Source organism: Agelaius phoeniceus, chromosome 6 (genome assembly GCF_051311805.1).
Source record: "Agelaius phoeniceus isolate bAgePho1 chromosome 6, bAgePho1.hap1, whole genome shotgun sequence".
Taxonomy (NCBI): Eukaryota; Metazoa; Chordata; class Aves; order Passeriformes; family Icteridae; genus Agelaius; species Agelaius phoeniceus.
This window is the reverse complement of record NC_135270.1, coordinates 5329060-5348970: the sequence shown is the minus strand read 5'-3', so window position 1 is coordinate 5348970 and position 19911 is coordinate 5329060. Positions and strand designations below refer to the sequence as shown.

The window sequence follows — 19911 nt, the reverse complement described above, 5'->3', positions numbered from 1 at the left end:
CACATAATAACTCCAGACAAACAAATGGTTAGGAAAACAGTTTAGGCAAATACTACTTTCACGTGAAAGCAAACTCCCAAATCCTCTGTTTTATGGAAGAACAACCCCAAACAAACAAACAAACAACAACAACAAAAAAAAAAACACTCCAGAAAACCAAACAGAGCAGGGTTGTTTAAACTACTGAAAAGCTGGAGGGGGAAACCCTTCTGCAGGCAGAGCCAAGCACTCTGATACTCGCAGGTACCCACTCAGTATTCCAAACCAAAGTGCCACATTCATTTTCCAATTCTTTTGGAATACCTGCAAACACCCTCACAGCTTTAAAAGATCAGATTTAAGCATAATGCAGAATAATCCAAGTCAAAGCACAAAGCACAATGTTCTGTGTTGCCCCCCTGCCCCAGTCACACATTCAGTATTCCAAACCAGTGTCACATTCATTTTCCAATTTTTTTGGAATTCCTGAAAACAGCCTCACAGCTTTAAGCACAATGCAAAATAATCCAAGTCCCCAAGGCACTTCAGCTGCAGAGTACAGGACTTTTAAAAAATGAGTTATTAGCAACCATAACTCCAACACTTGCACACTAAGGTTTTGATTTTTTTGTTTTCTTGAAACTTATTTCTTTCAGCTTTCCCCAACTCTGAGAGCCACACAGAATCCCTACAGTGTTTGAAGCCATTTGAGATCTCAAAATAACAGGTTTGGCCCTTGTTGAATTATAACGTTTAAAATGGACATAAAAAGCTACTTATTAACAGAATTTACTCAGTTGTGAAAACCAGTATTAAAAAAACAAAAACCAAAAAACAACCTAAAACACAACAGAAAAAAAAAAACCCCTAACAACAGCAACAATAAATAAAAGTGAGTGTTATTTCAAGAATTCATAGCCACAGTGACAGAACAATTCCAAACATAACTTATGGAATAACACCCACTTAGAAATTAATTTGTATTGTATTTATTCATAGCCTTGAAGGATGTATTCCTACCTGGACTGCTCACTAGTTTGGTGCTCATTTAACTTCCGATTTGCTATTTGATTTGGCAAATTTCTCCATTTGCAGCAGGAAAACAAATTTGGCAGCATGTCCCCACAACGCTGCAGGGACACACTTTGAGGGGGAATCCAGGATATCCAGAATATTCTGCTCACTCACCAGAATTCACCACTGACCTTTGGGACACTGGTATTTCACAAGACTCCATCTAAGCAGTCTCAGCCTTCACACAATTGCCCCATTTCAGAAGGAACAGGCAAGGAAAGGTAAAGTCAAAGATCATTACAGGTCAGCAGTAAGGAATAATCCCAGTTTTCATCCCTTGAGTTTCAACAGCAACATTTCCAGTGGGGGATTTACCCTTTTCTAACCCAGAGATGGGCAACTGAGAGGTGTTTTAAAACCTTTTATTCCATTTTCAGTCTCATGTGAAAGGTGAGACAATACAGATGTTACAATTCACACCATCACAATCAGAAGCCAACTATTTCCTCATTACAAAACACTGTAAGTGTTTCTTGGCCTATCAGCTTTTGCAACACCATGCTGTAAATGCCTTAAAGCCAATCCTCTAAAATGCATCTTTCATAGTTCTATTTCTCCAGAGTATCCAGTCTTATTTGCAAGGCCATCCTTTGAAACTTGTTTCTATTTCCATTTCTCTCTCAGCATTGTCTGTCCTATTCCACGGCATTTCTAAGTCAGCATTTCTATCTCAAAGCCTGCATACAGATGCACACTTTGGGAGCTTTCAGGCTTTGAGAATTCCTACAAACCCATTTCCCACATTCCAGGAGCCAGGGTTTCACTGGGAGAACCCTCCCAAGCCCATCCTTGGCACTGCCAAGCCTGGATTGCTCTGACAGAAGGCAAGAACCTCTTAAAAGAGCTGAGCTCCTGCCCAGCCTCTCCTCAAACACCTCATTAGTTACAACCTAATGTTCTGGCAAGGAAAGAAAAATGTTTTAGCTAAGATACTGCTCAGCAAACTCATTCATCTTTACTTTCTCTGACTATGGACATCCTTAGGTCATAAATCCAAGCAAAACAGAGTGAATTTTTTCATTATTGATAATGTAGTAGGAATAACAATGAAGGGTCAAGTTGGACAATACTCAGTCAATAGCTGACAACTGACTTTTCAGCCTTGAAACATCACTTTTAATTTATCGAAAATTAAAAGAGAAAGAGTTTATCCAAATGACTGGCAGAGCACAAAAAGCTGAACTTTTTTTTTCTAGAGCAATTAGCTACCCACAAAGTATCCTACAAGGCAAGCCTTCAGGTACATGAACTCACTTCTGCATTAAATCAGCTCCATGAGCTCATGTCTGCTGAGCATTTGAGCTCAGTGGGAGATGAGGAAGCATTTGTGATGCACTGAGGCCACGAGAAGATGGAGGGTGGGACAGCTACATCATTCAGATGGGGATTTTCTAACTCCAAAGTGTGAAGAGATGGAAGAAAGAAGGAACATGAGAATGTGTCACTTAAACAACATAATAATTTTATTATGTTTTTCAAACAGAAGACAAAATTAGACACAGATTATTTATTTAAATAATAAAAAATCCAACAAGTCCCCCAAACACTGAATTTTACAGGCTAGTACATCACAGGACAATATTTGAAAATATGTAATAACTGTTTGAGATTGAACACAAACATGGTCAATTTTGTTTAACAGCCATAAGAGATCCTTCTATAAACACAGCCATTCCAACATGATTGATTCTACCCTGAACTTTTATCACCCTTCAGACCATTGTTCTGGACTTGGAGCTTCTTTAGATAACTGACCTGGGGCTTAAATTTCTCAAGTGGACACCTGAATGCATGGTCTGATTTGGAAATACTGAACAGCTCAAGGTACTCTTGACTGTGGCTGCTCAAACATCAGAACAACCAGAACATTTGTGATACAAAAGCTTTATGCTGCTCTTTGTTGCCTCCTTCTTTGTGCTTTAATTGCTATCTTTTTCTCTCTGATCTTGATTTCAAACATCTCTCATTGGAAATGAGATAAAAAGCACACCACACAATATAAAATTATTTAAACATGTCTTCAAAAAGCTGGAAGAACACTTGCAAATGTTAAAGAAATATCTTTATGGCATTTAATAAACCACTAAAGATTTTATTTTTGATCAGAATTTTTATTTTATACTGATTCAGGACATAGTGAATATTTGTGAGTATTGAACACCTTTCACAAAAAGTCTACCAAACAGAGTATAGATCTTTTTTTTAATATATGTTACAATGAATAACTTACATAACCAGGGCACAAAGTGTTCAAGAGAGGCATCAGATTCCTCTGCAGAGCACAAATGACATCAAAGGCCAAGCACATAGTGCCCAAATCTCCCATTTCTATTGCCTGGTGCCCATTCTGTTGTGTATGAACCATAAATCTACAGAGGGTGAGGTACCAGAAGCTGCTTATTATAACAAATGAACTGTAGACAATAACCCTGTAAGTAAACAGATTAAATTTAGAAATAATAATAAAAAAAACCTAACATTGCTTTCACAACTGGCTGAACTACCTGAATAAGCAATGCACTATTTACTTGTTGGCTTATTTGGTTCTCACATTCTACGTAAGTTAAAGACAAAACTTCTTCTGCAGGGATATTCACACCCCACCCACTTGTTAAAATTCACCTGCATCTTTAAAAAAATCAAACAAAAACCAACACCAGAGTCAGGTGAATAAATCACACAACTCATAGTTTAAACAGCAGCAGGACCATGACCTGGCTGGCTAATGAAGCTGTTTGAATTAGTGACTTCTCTAGCACTGAGCTTCACCTGGTACTACCTAGACTGACAATCAACTCCTCAAGTTGAAAATATGCCCCCTTCTTTTTATTCAAGTGGTAATTAGTACATGAGATGTAGAGAACAGCTCAGAGTAAATCTACCCTGAGCATTGAAACAACAATTCTTTGTTGTTCTTTGTATCAAGTTCTTTGTATCAAACTTGATGCTTATCTTTCTCTCTGCAGCTATTAGATTAACTCCACTGAACTTGCTCTGTTTATATTGTCAAATTACAAACCCATTTTCTACCAGTTAGGTGAAGTTAGAATTAGCTAAGCATGATGATCTGTTAAACACTGCTAAAAAGTGTGCTGCTATTCAAATAAAAAAATAAAAACCTGCCCAAGGATATTGAAAGAGGAATACTTACACTGCCTGAATCTCATGAAAAGCATTATTATCAGACTTCCAATACAAAACTCGGTGTTTTCATTTTTAAGTTTCAAATTCTCAACTTAAACTCAGCATGAAATTCCTCAGTAGGCAGGTCCTTTCAGGAGTAATACTGAATTTACCTTGCAACAAACATGAAAAGAACAATCACAAAAAAAAGAACAAGCAGCTCTTTAACTTTACATATAGGACACCTTCTGCATTTCTTGTGATTGCAGAATTTAGATGAGTACAGAAATCAGTAACAGAGGTTTTACTCTCCAGAAAGTCATATGTCTTTCCTTTAAACATGTTCCATGCAATAAACTCTTCTTGAGTTTATTCCATGGAACATGTTTAAAACTACTTTGTTTTAAACTACTTCTTGAAGTAATTTTGCCTCATTAAATTTTTATTAATTTCCTTATTTTTTGTTGCTGAGAGTCATTTTCACCTGTACCTGATGCTCTGTTTGCAAATCTTCTACTCCTTCAAACAGATCAAGTGAGCACCTTAACACTTTGGATTTATATACACACACACACCACCCCTTTTGATAAAAAAGATAATTTTTGTAACACTCTGTGTTAAGTGGCACATATTTGTAAGTGGCACATATATTTTATTGCCATACCATATTAAAAATAAGAGCTTCTTGCTGCTGCCTGCTCAAATTACATGGATTTTCTTTAAGATTAGGGCACACATTGTAACAGCAGCATATAATTTTCTTGCACAATAATTTTTTTCCAGTTGAAAGGTATCCTATAATATTATCAGCATCAACAGGAACAGACACCTGATTTTCAGCTAGACAAAGCTTATGTGTTTGGTGACTTTATTCCTGGTGAAAAGCAGTTTTCAGATATAAAGCAGCTACATAAAAATTCAAAAACAATCTGACAACTTATTCTTTGACAACAGAGTGCTAGACCAAAAGCAAATGCAAAAATTGTGCCAAAAATAAGATGAAGGGAGGTGTGTGCGTGTGTGTGTTCCCTGGATGTCTTATTTCTGTTGCTCTAATTTTATCTTCTGTTGATTTTATACACATTTAGAAATGGAACATAAGCACTGCCCTTCCTAAAAGCTGAATGGATTCCTTAAAAAAACCAAGCACAGAGCACAAAACCCATTTATCCATTGAAGAAATCACCTTGTTGAAACCAACACGTATGTGACTGCGGATAAAAGGCTGTGGACCCCAAATATCCCAAACCCACCAGCATGTTATGAAGACAGAAGATTCAAGACCCACTCCTACCACTTCAGCAAGATATTAATTTTCAGAATTTGCTGGATTCCTTTCAGAGAATGGGAGCTACAAGTCTTCTGTGCCTCAGAAAGCATTTCAGCAGGAGTTTGTAAGAGCCAGCCAAGGAATCTCTGCCGGTTTCAAAGCACTCACTTGCATTTTTTCTCCTTTCAGAATTACAGGCTGGAGCTTTGTACCTGCATACACAGAAGTTTCATTTTCTTTTAAAAATAAGCTTTATATAGAATTCATAATGGCCCATTGCACCTTGTGCCCCAAAGTCTGTCATCTTCAGCTGCTACTGATCCTTACAGTGATAGAGAATCAAGATGATCCACTTATCAGTCACCTAAGTACACAAGGATTTTTAGGAAAAAAAAATTAAGCCTCAAGGAAATTTTATAACATACTTAAATAATTAGAAGGTGTGTCAGGAAAAAAAAATCCCTGGTTTTAGCCCAAACTCATTTTCTGTATCAAATCAATACTAATCTTAACGACTGAAATGATATTACCTATAATAAAATAATTCACTTGCATACATGTTGTGACCTGACCAAATTAAAAAAATGTATTTTTAAGTGCAGTAAAGAAAAATATATTCACTCTAGTTGGGTGAATGTCTATGTACAGTTTTGTTCTGGCTTATTAACCTTTTCCATCCCCAATTTGTTAGAATTAATAAAAAGGGGTTTGTTTTCAAAAATTCACCAGTTTTAAGCAAATTTGCCCTGATGAAGTCATTCTTACAAAGCTACAATTCAATCACTCTTAATTGTGTATTACCTTGTATTATTAAGGTCAATCCTGAGATTTAGCTGCAATTATAGTCATCTTTTGGATGACATATGGCAAGATCTCCAACTCTCTTTAGCTCTGGAAATTTTACATCTGCCTGTTCCTTCAAGATGCTAAGCATACATGTGTTGACAAATACAGAAAATAGCAGATGGCAAAAAGCAAATGCTCAACATGAAGCATTGGGGATCACTTGAAAAAGGCTCGAACTCAGAGATTTGCCATTTTTATTTTAACAGCAGAATTATGTTTAAAAAGAAATTCCACCATCTCTTCTGCTTGATGCTAAGGAACACTTGTGATCAGAATATTCATGATTACAGAATCAATGTCATATTAACTGCAGCTGGAAGTTGCTTTGCAAACCTTTGGACTTAAGGCTGTAAATACAGCATAATTCTTCAGGAGATGAACTTCTGCAGCTACATAAAAACTGGAAACCATTCTGCACTGACCATAAAATTTGACATGGAATCTTGTATTGGAATCTGTAATTCCAGCTTCTAAAAAGCTGCATGTAGCTGCAAGCAGCCCTTGGCAATGGCACTGCCACCTGTACTACCCCCAGGAGAGAGCCCAAGGAGCAGCAGGGCACTTGGAGGGGAGATGTTACCACAGTTTGGGGAGCAGAGAGTGACCATCTGAAAGGACAAAGAAGGTGAAACAACAGGTCCAGCCAGGGCTGGACTTCTCACTAACAGGGAACAGTGGATGACTAGGGAACAGCACCAGGATAAAACCAACATTCACATTCAGCAACACTCCCCTAATAAATCAAATATTTGCAAGTCCACAGCTCAGAAATCCCAGAGAACATGCCATGTGTTAACATTTCTGTGTTAACATGCCATGGCAGACTTTCAGCAAAGTTTTACAACTTTTCCAACCATGGAACCTCTCCAACTGAGGCACCTTCCCACCGTAACTAAGAGCAGATATGTGCTGTGCCCTCCAGTCTCCTACAGCCCATGGAGGTGCATAAAACCCTTGGTATTCTCATGCTTTAAGGACCCCAGAGTGACTGGGGAGTGCTGCATCAGGATGGGGAGCATCAAGCAGAGCCTGTAAGAGCTCAGCTAAAAGGAAAAGATGAGCACAGACAGGACATATGGTAACAACCACAGACAGGCAGCAGATCTGCCTTGGGAAAACACCTACAGGTAAACATCAGTAAACATCTCTTTTTAGTCAGAGGGATCCATCACAGACACTAAAAGAAAAACAAAAACAAGTATCTTCACTTTCTCTACCATTTCTCACTGACTTTTCAAATAAAGAGCACTAACCAAGCAGGTGGGAAATACACAGGTGCTAAAGAAATGCTTGTGTATTAAACCAATACTTTAATCTTCTGAAACTACAGTTAGAGATGTAGACACACAGCTGTAAACTTTGCTAATTCCTGCTTCATACACCCCAAAACAACGACATGAAATTACTCTGAAGCACAGCTCCATAACACAACTTTAAAAAACTTCATACAAGAAAGGGACTATGAAAGTTTCACTTCTGTAACAGCTCTGAACAACACCTGTAATTTTAATTCCATTATTATACACCATTTCACAGGCAAATACATATATTAATTCCATTACAGTATTCAGTTTAAATTAGCCCCATCTGGACAGAAGGGGTACTTTACATCATGGTCCCCTGGCCACCATTAGGAACAAACAGACCTTTATTCATCTTTTACTCATATTTACCAGCAAATCAATAGAACAAAACCATTGGGAGGTCCAAGAAAACAACAACTTCTATTCAAAACAGAACTAAGAAACTTGGCTTCCAAAGCCCTCTCCTAAGTTAGGACAATCAAAGTTTAATAGTGAGAACCAAAGGATTTATGTCCAGAATCTGCACACAAACATCTTGCCAGGTGCAGAACTTAAGACTAAGTACACCAATCAGTTTCAGGCAAAGAAAAAAGCTCACAGGAGGCACTGAGAAGGAGGAGATGTACAGCAGGGGGTGCCCAGCAAATCCAGCTGAAGAATACCAAGATGTGTAAAACTGCAACATACTGGTGAAATGACCAAACTTTAATACTGTTTTTATAGTGGTTAAAAATAAAAATTAACAACCTTCCCTCCAAACCCATGAATTTACTTCAACTCTAATAAAACTCAGTCTCCTGGTCACTGGCATTCTCTTTACCTCCCTTAAAAATCCCAACTTCTTATCACATTCATTTAGCACCTCAAACCACCTCAGATCTGCCATGCACATGCTCCAACAAACACCCTGCCAATACTGGCAGCCTAGCTAGCAGCTTCCTCCAGAAAAGGGAGTTTTTCCTACAAAAACTGGGATCTGCTTGCCTTTCTTCTTCTCTACCAAGTCACCAGCTTTTAAAAAACAGGAATTTAGTTACCTTGGGAATTCTGTCTATCAAATTCAGCTGAAAAGAGTCAACAGTACCAAAAAAGATACCTCACTTTCCTCAGAAACCCAAGCCAGAGCACTTTTTCAGCAAAATGCCTGAATCCAAGGGAGGGACTAAAGCAGAATAACCAAAAATCACACAGAATAATCTGGTAAAGCTCTGAGATTCTCAGGGACAAACAGCAGCAGTGCATAAAAAATTAGGGGAATTCACAGAATGTGAAGTCTTGATGCATGACCAACAATACAACTCCACAAAAACTCATCAGAAGCTTTCCAATAAAATTAACATGTTTTCCTCCTATTCATTATTTATTTCATTACAGCTGACTATCAGGAAAGAAACTTCTTTTTTTACTTTGCATCTGGTCTTTGTGTACTTGAGGGTTGCATCTGATCAATCACAAAAACTGTAAAAACAAACCCTGCCACTATTACTTTATTGGTTTATAAAAATGACTTTGGTGCATTGTTGGAAGCCTGGATGCTGAGAATCTCACTTTCTGTGCTGGCAGGCACTGATCCCCAAGAGAACACTGCATTTGACCTGAGGCTGTGGAGAAGGCTTCCAAAATGGAATGATGGAACTGGGATTGTGGGTGTGGAGTTTGGATAGAAGGGTGTAATATCACAGGGGGGAAACTCAGAGTTTAAGGTTTTAGAATATAACAATATATATAAAGCAAGATGGAGGTTTTAGGGTGGAGGCTGGTCCTTCTTCTTCACCTTCTTCTCCATGGGTTGGGTGGTTTTGTGTAATTGGATAAAAAGTCCACATTGTGGGCATAGGTGGTTGGTTATTGGGTTAAAAGTGAAAATAATTTAGGTGCCATTTCTTAATTGGACAGTTTATCCTTAAAAGGCCTTGTAGAGAGGGAGATACAGGGCCATTTTTAGTTTGTTAGAGTGAAGTGCTGGAGAACTCAGGGTTTGTGAGACTGTAGAATAAGAGCCCATAAACATCTGAGTCCAAACACAAAATACCTTCTCACACATTTAATCCTGATCTTGGCACAAAAGAAGCAAGGAATCCATCAGTGTATCCCAAAAGCCAAATCCAGCCTTACCAACAAAGCAAGTTTTTGGTATTTCCTTTTCAGTTCTGCTGGGCTGTCCGAAGGTTTGGCCCCCAGGACCTTGTACCAGTCCTTCTGCTCCATCCTTCCCAGGGCCATGGCCTGATGAGTTTGCAATCCCTTTCTCCAGCACTGCCTTAGGAAATCAAATCCATGAAATCACAACCTGGAAGAGAAACAGGAAAAGCAAAAACAAGGATATGGCAAACTGCAGAATCACAGAACTGACTGTTCCCCTCAAGCACCTCTACACCATTATGAGAACTATTGTGCAGAAAAAGTTAAAATTCACGTGGCCACTCCATCCCACAGCCTGTCAAATGTGAAATCTTGTGTTCCCTATCCAAGTGCCTCAGCATATCCTTCTTTAAAAATCATTTTGTATGTAAATTGAACTGCTTAGAAACACTCCAAGTTACAGACACACCTTTTACACAGACACTCTTTAAAGCAAACTTTTGACTTTGAAGCAATGCCATACTTAACATGTTTAAACATGAAGTACATAAATGTGTGACATTTTTCAAAATGGGAATAAGATCCATACAAGAAGATACAAGAAAAGGTGTGTGTTTGTTTTTACAAAATGGCTTTTTTTTCATCCTGCCTGAGTAAGAAGTCAACTTTCTTAAAGCAGGAGAGCATGTAAAACCACATAAACAGAAATGAACCAAAACATACCAGGTTAGCACAGGTCACTAAGCAAAACCTAACTAGTAGTGTGGGTATCAATTTTGGCCATCTTTCGTCAAGTTAATGACCCAGGAAGGAAAAAAAATAAATAAACAGGAGAACAAAGTGCCAGCAACAGAATGGCAATGCTTGAGCTTCAGTCAGATTCTTAGATATGCTGGAATCCCAAAAACACTGCCAGTAGGCAAGAGCTTTGTAAATATACAAGCTCTATTGAGACATAAACTTTAAGAAATTTATAGATTTTAGAGGAGCGAAGATTTTAGTTAGAGATAAGCTTTATTGGAGTTAATTAAAATAAATGGGTAGACCTTGATGAAGTTAAAGAGTTAGTAGTTAACTAGTAACTGATTGCTTGTCAACACAATGTTTGGTTAGCTGGGTTTATAATGAAGAATATAGAAATTGATAAATGGCTTTTAGGAACATAAGGCAATTGTGGCCTCCTCTGTTCTGAAACCAATTGAAGACGGGGAATGGGAGTCCTACCAATGGGTTAATTTGTCATATTTGCATTGAAAAGGTAGAAAGGTCAGAACGAGGAAGACTTCATTTAATTCCTCATGTTGGGACCCCTCCCCATGAAAGGGACCACCGACCCATTTCAAGGGACAAACTACGCATGCTTAATGGCTTTTGAACGAATTACCATAGGAAGCGGGTAATGAGATGTACCAAAGTTATGAATATGTATTTTGGGTATTCAATACTTGTACAGATAAAAGGACTCCGTAATCGCCTGTAAATCACGGTGTGCATTTGGGAGCTATCCCGCAATAAACACACACTTTCTAACTTTAAACTGTTAGAGAGTTTTTGTCCGTCACAGCTGGATATCGGTACTAGATCAATATCCATATTTTCTTAATAAATCACTATAACTACAAACTAATTCTGAAACAACAACAAAAAAATAGGTTTGGGTTGTTTTTTTTTTTTTTTTTCTCCATTTCAGTACTAAAAGTGCTTCCTGGGGCAGGGCACAGCACCGCGGGGCAGGGGACGGCACCGCGCTCCCGTCCCGCCCGCCCCGGGACCGCGCTCTCCGGTATCGCTCCCGCACAACCGCGGCGGGCGGCACCGGAGAGGCCCGGCCGAGGCCGCGGCCTCACGAACCGCTGCCGGAGCCCTCCCGCCGCCCTTCCCCGCAGCTCCGCAATCCCGTCCGGCCCGGTTCGGTTCGGCCCAGCCCAGATCGCCCGTTCCCCCCCGGCCCCGCGGCCGCCCCGCGCTCCCACCTGCGCTGCACCATCCATGGCGGCGCACGCCTAACTCGTCCGGCGGGAAACACCCTGCTTTCCCCCGCGGAGCTTTACGCCCTGCAGCTCGGCCGGCGCCGCCTCGGTTGTTTCCAGCCGGGCAGTAGTGGCGCCGCACCGGCAGGAAGCGCGGCCTGACGCGTCTCCATGGCGACCGCGCCTCCTCCCCTGGCCCGGCCCGGCCCGGCCCGGAGCTGCTCCGGCCCCGCCGCCCCCGCGCTCCGCCTGCCGGGGCTTCGGGCCGAGGAGGCACCGCTGGAGGCACCGTCCCGTTCCCCTTCGCTCGCTGTGAGAGCCCCAGAGCCGCTCTCCCCGCAGGGACTCCGCCTCCCGCCCGGCCCCGCGGGCGGAGCGCGGCAGCCCGGCCCGCTGGCCTTGGGCCCGAAGTGGGGCCGTGGTTTCTTCGTTCTGTGGGATGTTAGTGCTGAAGGAGGAGGAGAAGGAGGAACGTGCTCTTGGTGAAAAAGATCAAGCTCTGGAAGCAGGTTTTTGATGATGTAAAGACGTTTCCTCATTAGAAACAAACAAGAAAGCACCAAGTGCCTTATACCCCCAGCCAGCTCCTAAAAATACGAAAACAGCGCAAACAAAACCCCATGACCACCACAAAAAAAAAGCCACCACAAACGCCAAAAACCCAACCCCTAAACAAACAGACAAATAAAACCCCCAAGAAAAACAAACAAACAAAACTCCAAACAAAACCAAAACCAAACACCCCCAAAAAACTCCCGAAAATCCCACGACAAACACCAAACCCCAACCCTAAACAAACAAACAAATAAAACCCCCAAGAAAAACAAACCCCCAAACAAAAACAAATACCCCAAAAAGCCCCCCCAAAACCCCACCACAAACACCAAAAACCCAGCCCCTAAACAAGCAAATAAAACACCCAAGAAAAAACAAACAAACGCCGAAACAAAACCAAAAACAAATACCCCCCAAAAAACCCCCCAAACCCCACCACAAACACCAAAAATCCAACTCCTAAACAAACAAACAAAACCCCCAAGAAAAACAAACAAACAAAAACAAAAAAAAAAAAACACCCCAAAAAAACCCCAAACCCCCACTACAAACACCAAAACCTCAACCCCTAAACAAACAAACAAACCTCCAAGACAAACAAACAAACAAAACTCCAAACAAAAACATAAAACAAACACCCCAAAAAAACTCCCAAAAACCCCACCACAAACACCAAAACCCCAACCCTAAACAAACAAACAAATAAAACCCCCAAGAAAAACAAACAAAACCCCCAAGAAAAACAAACAAACCCCCAAACAAAAACAAAATAACAAACACCTCAAAAACCCCTGAAACCCAATAAAATCCCCCAAAAAATTTAGGTGGGTGCTGTAGACTTTAGCTTTTGGAATCTTAGGCAAAACTAGCTAGCAAAATCCCTAAACATTTCTCCAGGCAAACTCAGTTCACACCACACTTTTAAATGGATAGCATTGTGACAATATAACAATGTATGCATCCTGTGACAATATTTTTATGTGATGGGTTAGGATTAAAGCCACTCCTTGTCCCTTTTGTCACCCTTTGAAGTGTTTGAGCCGGGCTGGGCAGAAGCTGTCAGGGAGCGTTCCTGGCACATTGTTCCATCAAACAGAGCAGAGTGGGACAGCTGGGCTTCAGTGGAAAACGTGGAGAATTTATTTAGGGTCTAAGGGTGGGAAAGCATCAGATCTGCAAAACCACTCAACACCTGATTAGTCTGATTTGTGTCTGTGCTGGTGTCGGAATTCAGGACATCCTGGATGGCTTGAACCCCTGCCAGGGGGCTCAGAGACCTTGGCACAGAGCCCAAGACACCTGTAACTTTAATTATGACCCATAGAAAAAATTACCAACCTTATATGAGGATCTGCAAGCCACGAAAGTCTAAAGTAGAATAATAGTTAGTTTGTCATGGGGTGAAAAATAGATTTTTAGAGTTTTTAGAATGGGGGTTCAAGAGGCAAGACAAAAGAATCTAAGCATGTCCAGCCTTTCTCCTTCTTCTTCTTGGCCTCCATCTTCTGCTGGGATGTTGGCACTTTTAGATTGGTTTGGAGTAGAAGCTCACTGTCTCACATAGGTGATAGGTATTGGAAAATTATTGTAAATAATGTACACATAGTTTTTAGTATAAAAAGAAAACACCACCCCAGGGGCAGGCAGTGTGCCTCTGTCTGTCCTGCTGAACAGACCTCAGCAGGCCAGAGGAAAAAATTTTACAGATAAGATACAATAAACAACCTTGAGAATGAGAACTGAAGAGCTCTGACTCCTTCTTCAACTGCCAAGCTGAGAAAAGAGACTTTCTGACATATCTCAGAGTCACTCTGACCATCAAAAGTCCCAAAATGCTGCTTGTCAGGTTCCTTTTGAAAGGAGAATTTTATTCTTGGGCAAAGGTTTCACTGTGGTTCCGTGTGGCTCCTCTTCCACTGTGGTTGGTGTGGTTTTTAAAAAGTTTAAAAAACATTTGAAAGTTTTTTAAAAATGTGGTGGTGTCCTGGAGATTGATCACTACACCTGTGCTTTCACCAAAAATGGTTAATATCTTCCTAAAGACTAGATACAATTTCCTTTGTTGTTTATCCTTTAAGCCAAAAATTCCTGAGTATTGTACACTGAGTTTTTTTTTCAATTTTAAATCGTTATATGATTTTTACCAGCTCATACAGTATTTGAAACACAGAGTTCTTTGAGAGATTGTGAGCAACTGTATACCTGCAATGAGAAAAGAGAAAATAAACAGAAATAGAAAAATCTAAATGGAAATTTTATATATATAAAGTATATATATAATATATATAGTATATAATATATAAAATATAAAAAATATATAATATTCTATAGAAAATTATTATTAATAAAATATAATAAATATGTGTAAAATTATTATATAAATTATATAAATAGAAAATTAACTGCACAGGTTAAGGAATTATTTCTGGAGTCAGTGGAACAATTTTGGAAGTGAAACACTTGTTCTTTTCTGTGCATGTTCATCGTGCCAAAGTAAAAGAAAATAGGTTTTATATTATATTTATATATATATATAAAAATAAATATATAAATGTTTATAAATATTTATAATATTCAATAGAACAGTATGGTGTTCATGCACCACTGACCTTGCCTGGTGTCACAGTTTTTGTGTCTCAGTTTCTCTTTTAATCTGCCCAGTTTCAGAAGCCATAATATCTCATCTGAACCTCTTTCAGCATCACGAATAAGCACTGAATATTGATTGGGTTTTGATAAATTTAAGAGCTTGAGCATGTTTAAGTCGTGCAAAGATGAATATTTTGTATTAAATATGGGTTGGGTCAGCCATAGCTAATCATGCCCTGACTGGCTGTGAGAACTTGCGGAGCTGTTGGTCAGTCTCAAGGCAATTTGATAATCTTTCATCTCTAGAGATATAAAAATTAACTCAGTTCAAGGTGTGTTAAATGGGAATGGGTGTTTAGGGGAGAGGGAAAACCAGACTGAGAACAAATGCTCTGGCTGGTGAGTCAGCACCACACAGCTCAGTGCAGCCAGAGCTGTGCTGCTTTTTCCCCTTCTGAAAGCAAAAAAAAAAAAATAATTAAAAAAGAGCAGCTAAGTGCCAGGAGAGCGTGGAGAACTTGCCAGGAACTCTGGGGCTGTTGTTCCAGGATGGAGATATGAGACACTTCTGTAAGAAACCAGGCTTGCTTAATTATCTCTAATTATGTGAGCATGCACAGATGCTGTGTATGTCACTGGAGCTGGACACCTGGATAGGGTGAAAAGTTTCTTTCCCTTGTCCAAGAGACTTTAGATGTAAGCTGATGGTTTCTGACATTTTTGTGAGAATATTTAACTTTTTAGTAGATGCTTTTCTTGAGAATGTCATGTAACACTGGGCTGTGTTGTCACAGAATTATAGGAGAATTATTTAGGGATTTTACTGGAGAGTTTTAGAATGGTTATAGGAGAATTATTTAGACTGGAGAGTCCCAGAATGGTTGTAGGAGAATTATTTAGAGACTTAACTGGATAGTTCCAGAATGGTTATAGGAGAATTATTTATTTTGGAGAGTCCTAGAATGGTTATAGGAGAATTATTGAGAGATTTAACTGGGGAGTTCTGGAATGATTGTAGGAGAATTATTTAGAGACATTACTGGAGAGTCCTAGAATGGTTATAGGAGAATTATTTAGAGATTTAACTGGATACTCTGTGTGCTTCTAGTACTGCAATAAAAGATGAGTACCAATGATGGACCAGCTGAAACAGCCAGACTTTCTCACTGATAATTACATTTTTTACTTCTGGATGGCATTTTGCAAGGTCTTGGTAAGTAAAGCTTTTTTGCTTTATTTTTTTTGGTTATGTTGGTTTTATACTGCTACATGGAGAGTCCTAGAATGGTTATAGGAGAATTATTTAGAGGTTTAACTGGAGAGTTCTAGAATGATTGTAGGAGAATTATTTAGAGACATAACTGGAGAGTCCTAAAATAGATATAGGAGAATTATTTAGAGACTTAACTGGAGAGTCCTAGAATGGTTATAGGGGAACTATTTAGAGACAACTGGGTACTGTGTATGCTTCTAGTATACTACATGAAAAAATGAGTACAAATGATGGACCAGCTGAAACATCCAGACTTTGTCATTATTAACTACAATTTTTACTTCTAGATGCCAAGTCTTGATAAGACTAGTAAGGCTTTTATGCCTTTTTTTTTTTGTGTTTTTTTTTGGTTTGTTTTTTTTTTTTTTGTGCATGTTGGCTTTATACTGGTACATAGAGAGTTTTAGAATGGTTTGGGGTGGAAAGGACTTTAAAGATCATCCAGTTCCACCCCCCTGCAGTGAGCAGGGAACCTTCCACTATCCCAGGTTGCTCATCCAGCCTGCCCTGGGACACTTGCAGGGATCCAGGGGCAGCCACAGCTTCTCTGGGCACCCTGTGCCAGGGCATCCCCACCCTCACAGGGAGCAATTCCTTCCTAATATCTCATCTGAACCTCTTTCAGCATCATAAATGAGCACTGCATATTGATTGGGTTTTGATAAATTTAAGAGCTTGAGCATGTTTAAGTCATGCAAAGATGAATATTTTGTGTCAAACAATGTTTTGCAGTTGTTGTCTTCATCTTTTCAACGCTTTAATGTGACAGTTAATATCAGCAATTAATTAATGTGGCAAATAATAGAACAAGATTTCATTAGGGAGTCTCACTGATAGTTCTGATGTGCTGTTTTCATCCTGGCTCTTCTGTCAGTACAGGGAGAAGAATTTTTTTCAAGTGTTTTTTTTTTCTGTCAGAGCTGTAGAAGACAGCTGACTCAAAAGAGTGGTAAAAGTGACCATACTGAGTTTTGTCTCTTGGAAACAACTGAGATAAAATAATTTATTCAACATTGAACAATGTTGGACTTCTTTTTTAATCTAGATATTAAAAATCCTTGGAGGAGATGGGATTATTTTGAAATTATTAATAGGTTTTTTTCTTTTTTTTTAGGAGAGAGGGGTCAGAGATCTGAATGTTGAGTTCTTCCAGAATTTGTTTTAATTGGATCAGATTTGTCAACAGTAAAAAGAAAAAGTTTTATCTCCCAGGAGATGTGCATATGATAGACTAAATGTCATAATGATGTGAACAAATGAGATGTAACGTGCACGGAAAATATATGTTTTCCATTAAATTTCCACAGGAATGATTGAAAACGTCTTGGGAATTATTTAAGCAATTTACAATATTGTTTAAAAAGGTACATCTGGGCACACTGAGTACAGTCTTTTGTCGTTCATTAGCAATGTATTTAATGAGGGTTTTTTTAAGTGATAGATAGTTAAGGTAACAGACAAGTGACAGATTGTTTGTCTTTAACGATTTCCCTATTTCAGGCCCATTACAAAGCAATTAGAAATCTGACAGCATTTTTACTCTGCATTACTGATCATCTAAAGTGATGAGAAATGAGAGGTGATGAATATTAATTGTATATTTTCATATAATTATCATAAATTATTACCTTGTCTAGTGCACTGCAGGTGGAGTAAAATCAATGGATGAAAATTCAGTCAAATATGATAATTTGAAAGGTTTCATGACTTAGTTTTTGTCTTTAAAGTGCAGTGTCAATCAGTCTAAACCAGGCATGCATTAACTGAGGGAAATACAAAGATACTCTCAGTTTTCCTTGCTTTGCTAGCACTGAGCAGAGTGGCTTTTACTCTTGTGCCCTGTGACAAATTACTTACCTCTCTTTTTTAGCCTGCCAAATTTATCCTGGACTGTGGGAGTCAGAAAGATAGAAATCTTCACAGACTCAAGAGGGTTTGATTTACAGCCTTAGAAGAAGCCTAAAATGTGAAAGCAAGGTACACAGACACTGAACAGAAAAATCATGAACTTCTGTTTCTATAGTTATAAGTAAGAATGTGCCTTAAGTAAGTGAGAAACTGTGTTAGATAAGATGATGAAGGGTTTTATAGTGTAGCAATGTGATTGTACAGAATAAATTAAGAGTTTAGATGCTATAATAGAGGTGTATATGTGTGTATGTCTAGTGGCAGCCCATTGGACAAAAGTATCTGCAGTGCAGTAGAAATAAGTAAAGGTAATAGGTCAGAATAGCAAAATAAACCCTGTGGCATCAGCCTTTTGGGTCAGAAAATTCTGTATTGCCTTGTAAGAAAGAACCTGTGAGTATCTTGAGCTATGGCCAACTGCTTGCTGTCTCCACATCTCACAGCCTCTGAGATTGATGTTTACTTAAACAATAAATCATCTTTAGTCCAATTTTAGTCCTGTCCCTTTAATTAATGCCACAACAGTGACACTGGATTTTACCTATTCCTCTCCAGCTTTTCTCCAGAAGGATTTACAGGTTGTTTGAGCTTTGCAATATGCACCTTCTGTAATTGACGTAACTTATTTTATAATGCATCTCCTTCAGTTACAGTTAGTGGAAAACCATAAAAATGGATCACAGATTCTCCAAATCAAGTGTCTAGGCAGTGTGGCCAGTGTTTGTGTTTTTCCTGAGAAAATTTGGTTGAGATAAGTTATTTAATATCACTTCATCCTTCTAAGACAGAGACAAGAATGATATACCATTTATCTGGGATGGCAGACCTTACCCATGACACAATTCATTTTTTTTCCTCATTTCCCTTCACATTCTGGCTCAGAGAAGTGAACAAATGGATGAACCATAAAAAGAAATTATTATGTTGCTAACTCTATCAGAGTTCATGTATTTGAAGTCAAATAAAACCTGCAAGTGCAAGACTGTATTTTTATCTTGATTTTAAACCCTTGACTTTGCAAACTGTACAGTTTTAACAAATTGCATTCAAAACTCACTTTATTATCATGTTTTGTCTTCCAATGTTAGTAAGAAAGAGTAGGGTTGGAGTGTTTTCTCCTGATGGAAAACTTCACAACCATCTCCTGTATTAATGTGGTTTCTTCTATGAGCACAAAGCCAGGGTTAAACATGTACTTAGCTTTCTATCTCTGGTAGTGACCAGTGGTAGAATGAAAGGATGACAAGAAACAGCACTAGTGTAGAGAAAACCTCCAGGTGTTAAATCTTCCAGGATGTGTAATTTTCATATCTGGAATGAATTCTGTCCTGGCCTAACAATCTGGAGCTAGAAGCACACTATTGTTTGAAAATGAGAATCTCATTCATCAGTGAGCGACCATTACTTGGCCACATTGTCAGAATGGTATATTCTGATCCCCACCTTCACAATAATGGGATTTCCTTTGGGATATTGTCATGGCTCATTCACATCCTGAGGGCTTGTTTGTGGAAAAGGTAGCACATTTAGGCTGGTACCACCATGCCCTTCCTGCTGAGGCCTCATGATCGTCGTTAGGAATCTCATTTTTTCTGTCTGAAGTCAAGGTCCAACTCTTCAAGTTTAGATTTGACATACATAAAAATCAGCTTGGTTTATTTCCCAACTCTGTGCCAGTGCACACTGTAGTAGCTGTTTTCAGGCTTTGTAATTTCAATCCTGGTTTTGTCATGTAGGCTCATAGAATTCATTCACAATGAATTCCATCACGCTCTGTGAGACTGTAAGAACCTCTGTGGTACACCTTGTTCTCACTATCCTTCTGCACCTCTGAAAGCAAAGAGTGCCATTTTCTTCCCTTTTTTCATGTCTCTCATAAAACACAGGACAGTTTTAATATCCATCCTCTCTCAGGATTGCATTACAGCTCTGCCTGTA

The 19911-nt window shown here is 39.0% G+C and overlaps 1 protein-coding gene across 2 annotated transcripts in view; it reads right to left on the bottom strand.

Annotated features, from left to right (window-relative positions):
* Window positions 1-11924, bottom strand: part of DNAJC24 (DnaJ heat shock protein family (Hsp40) member C24) — a 35043-nt gene extending 23119 nt beyond the window's left edge. Inside the window, exons 1-2 of one of the 2 annotated variants that reach the window (XM_077179526.1) lie at window positions 11902-11924; window positions 9712-9886 (exon numbers count right to left, since the gene is read on the bottom strand). In XM_077179526.1, the coding sequence (XP_077035641.1) occupies window positions 9712-9819 (108 nt within the window). In that variant the 5' untranslated portion in view covers window positions 9820-9886; window positions 11902-11924. Of the gene's footprint in view, window positions 1-9711; window positions 9887-11651; window positions 11871-11901 lie in introns of those variants that run through there. The other variant, XM_054634795.2, reaches the window with a different exon arrangement.
* Between the last annotated feature and the right edge of the window lie 7987 nt (window positions 11925-19911).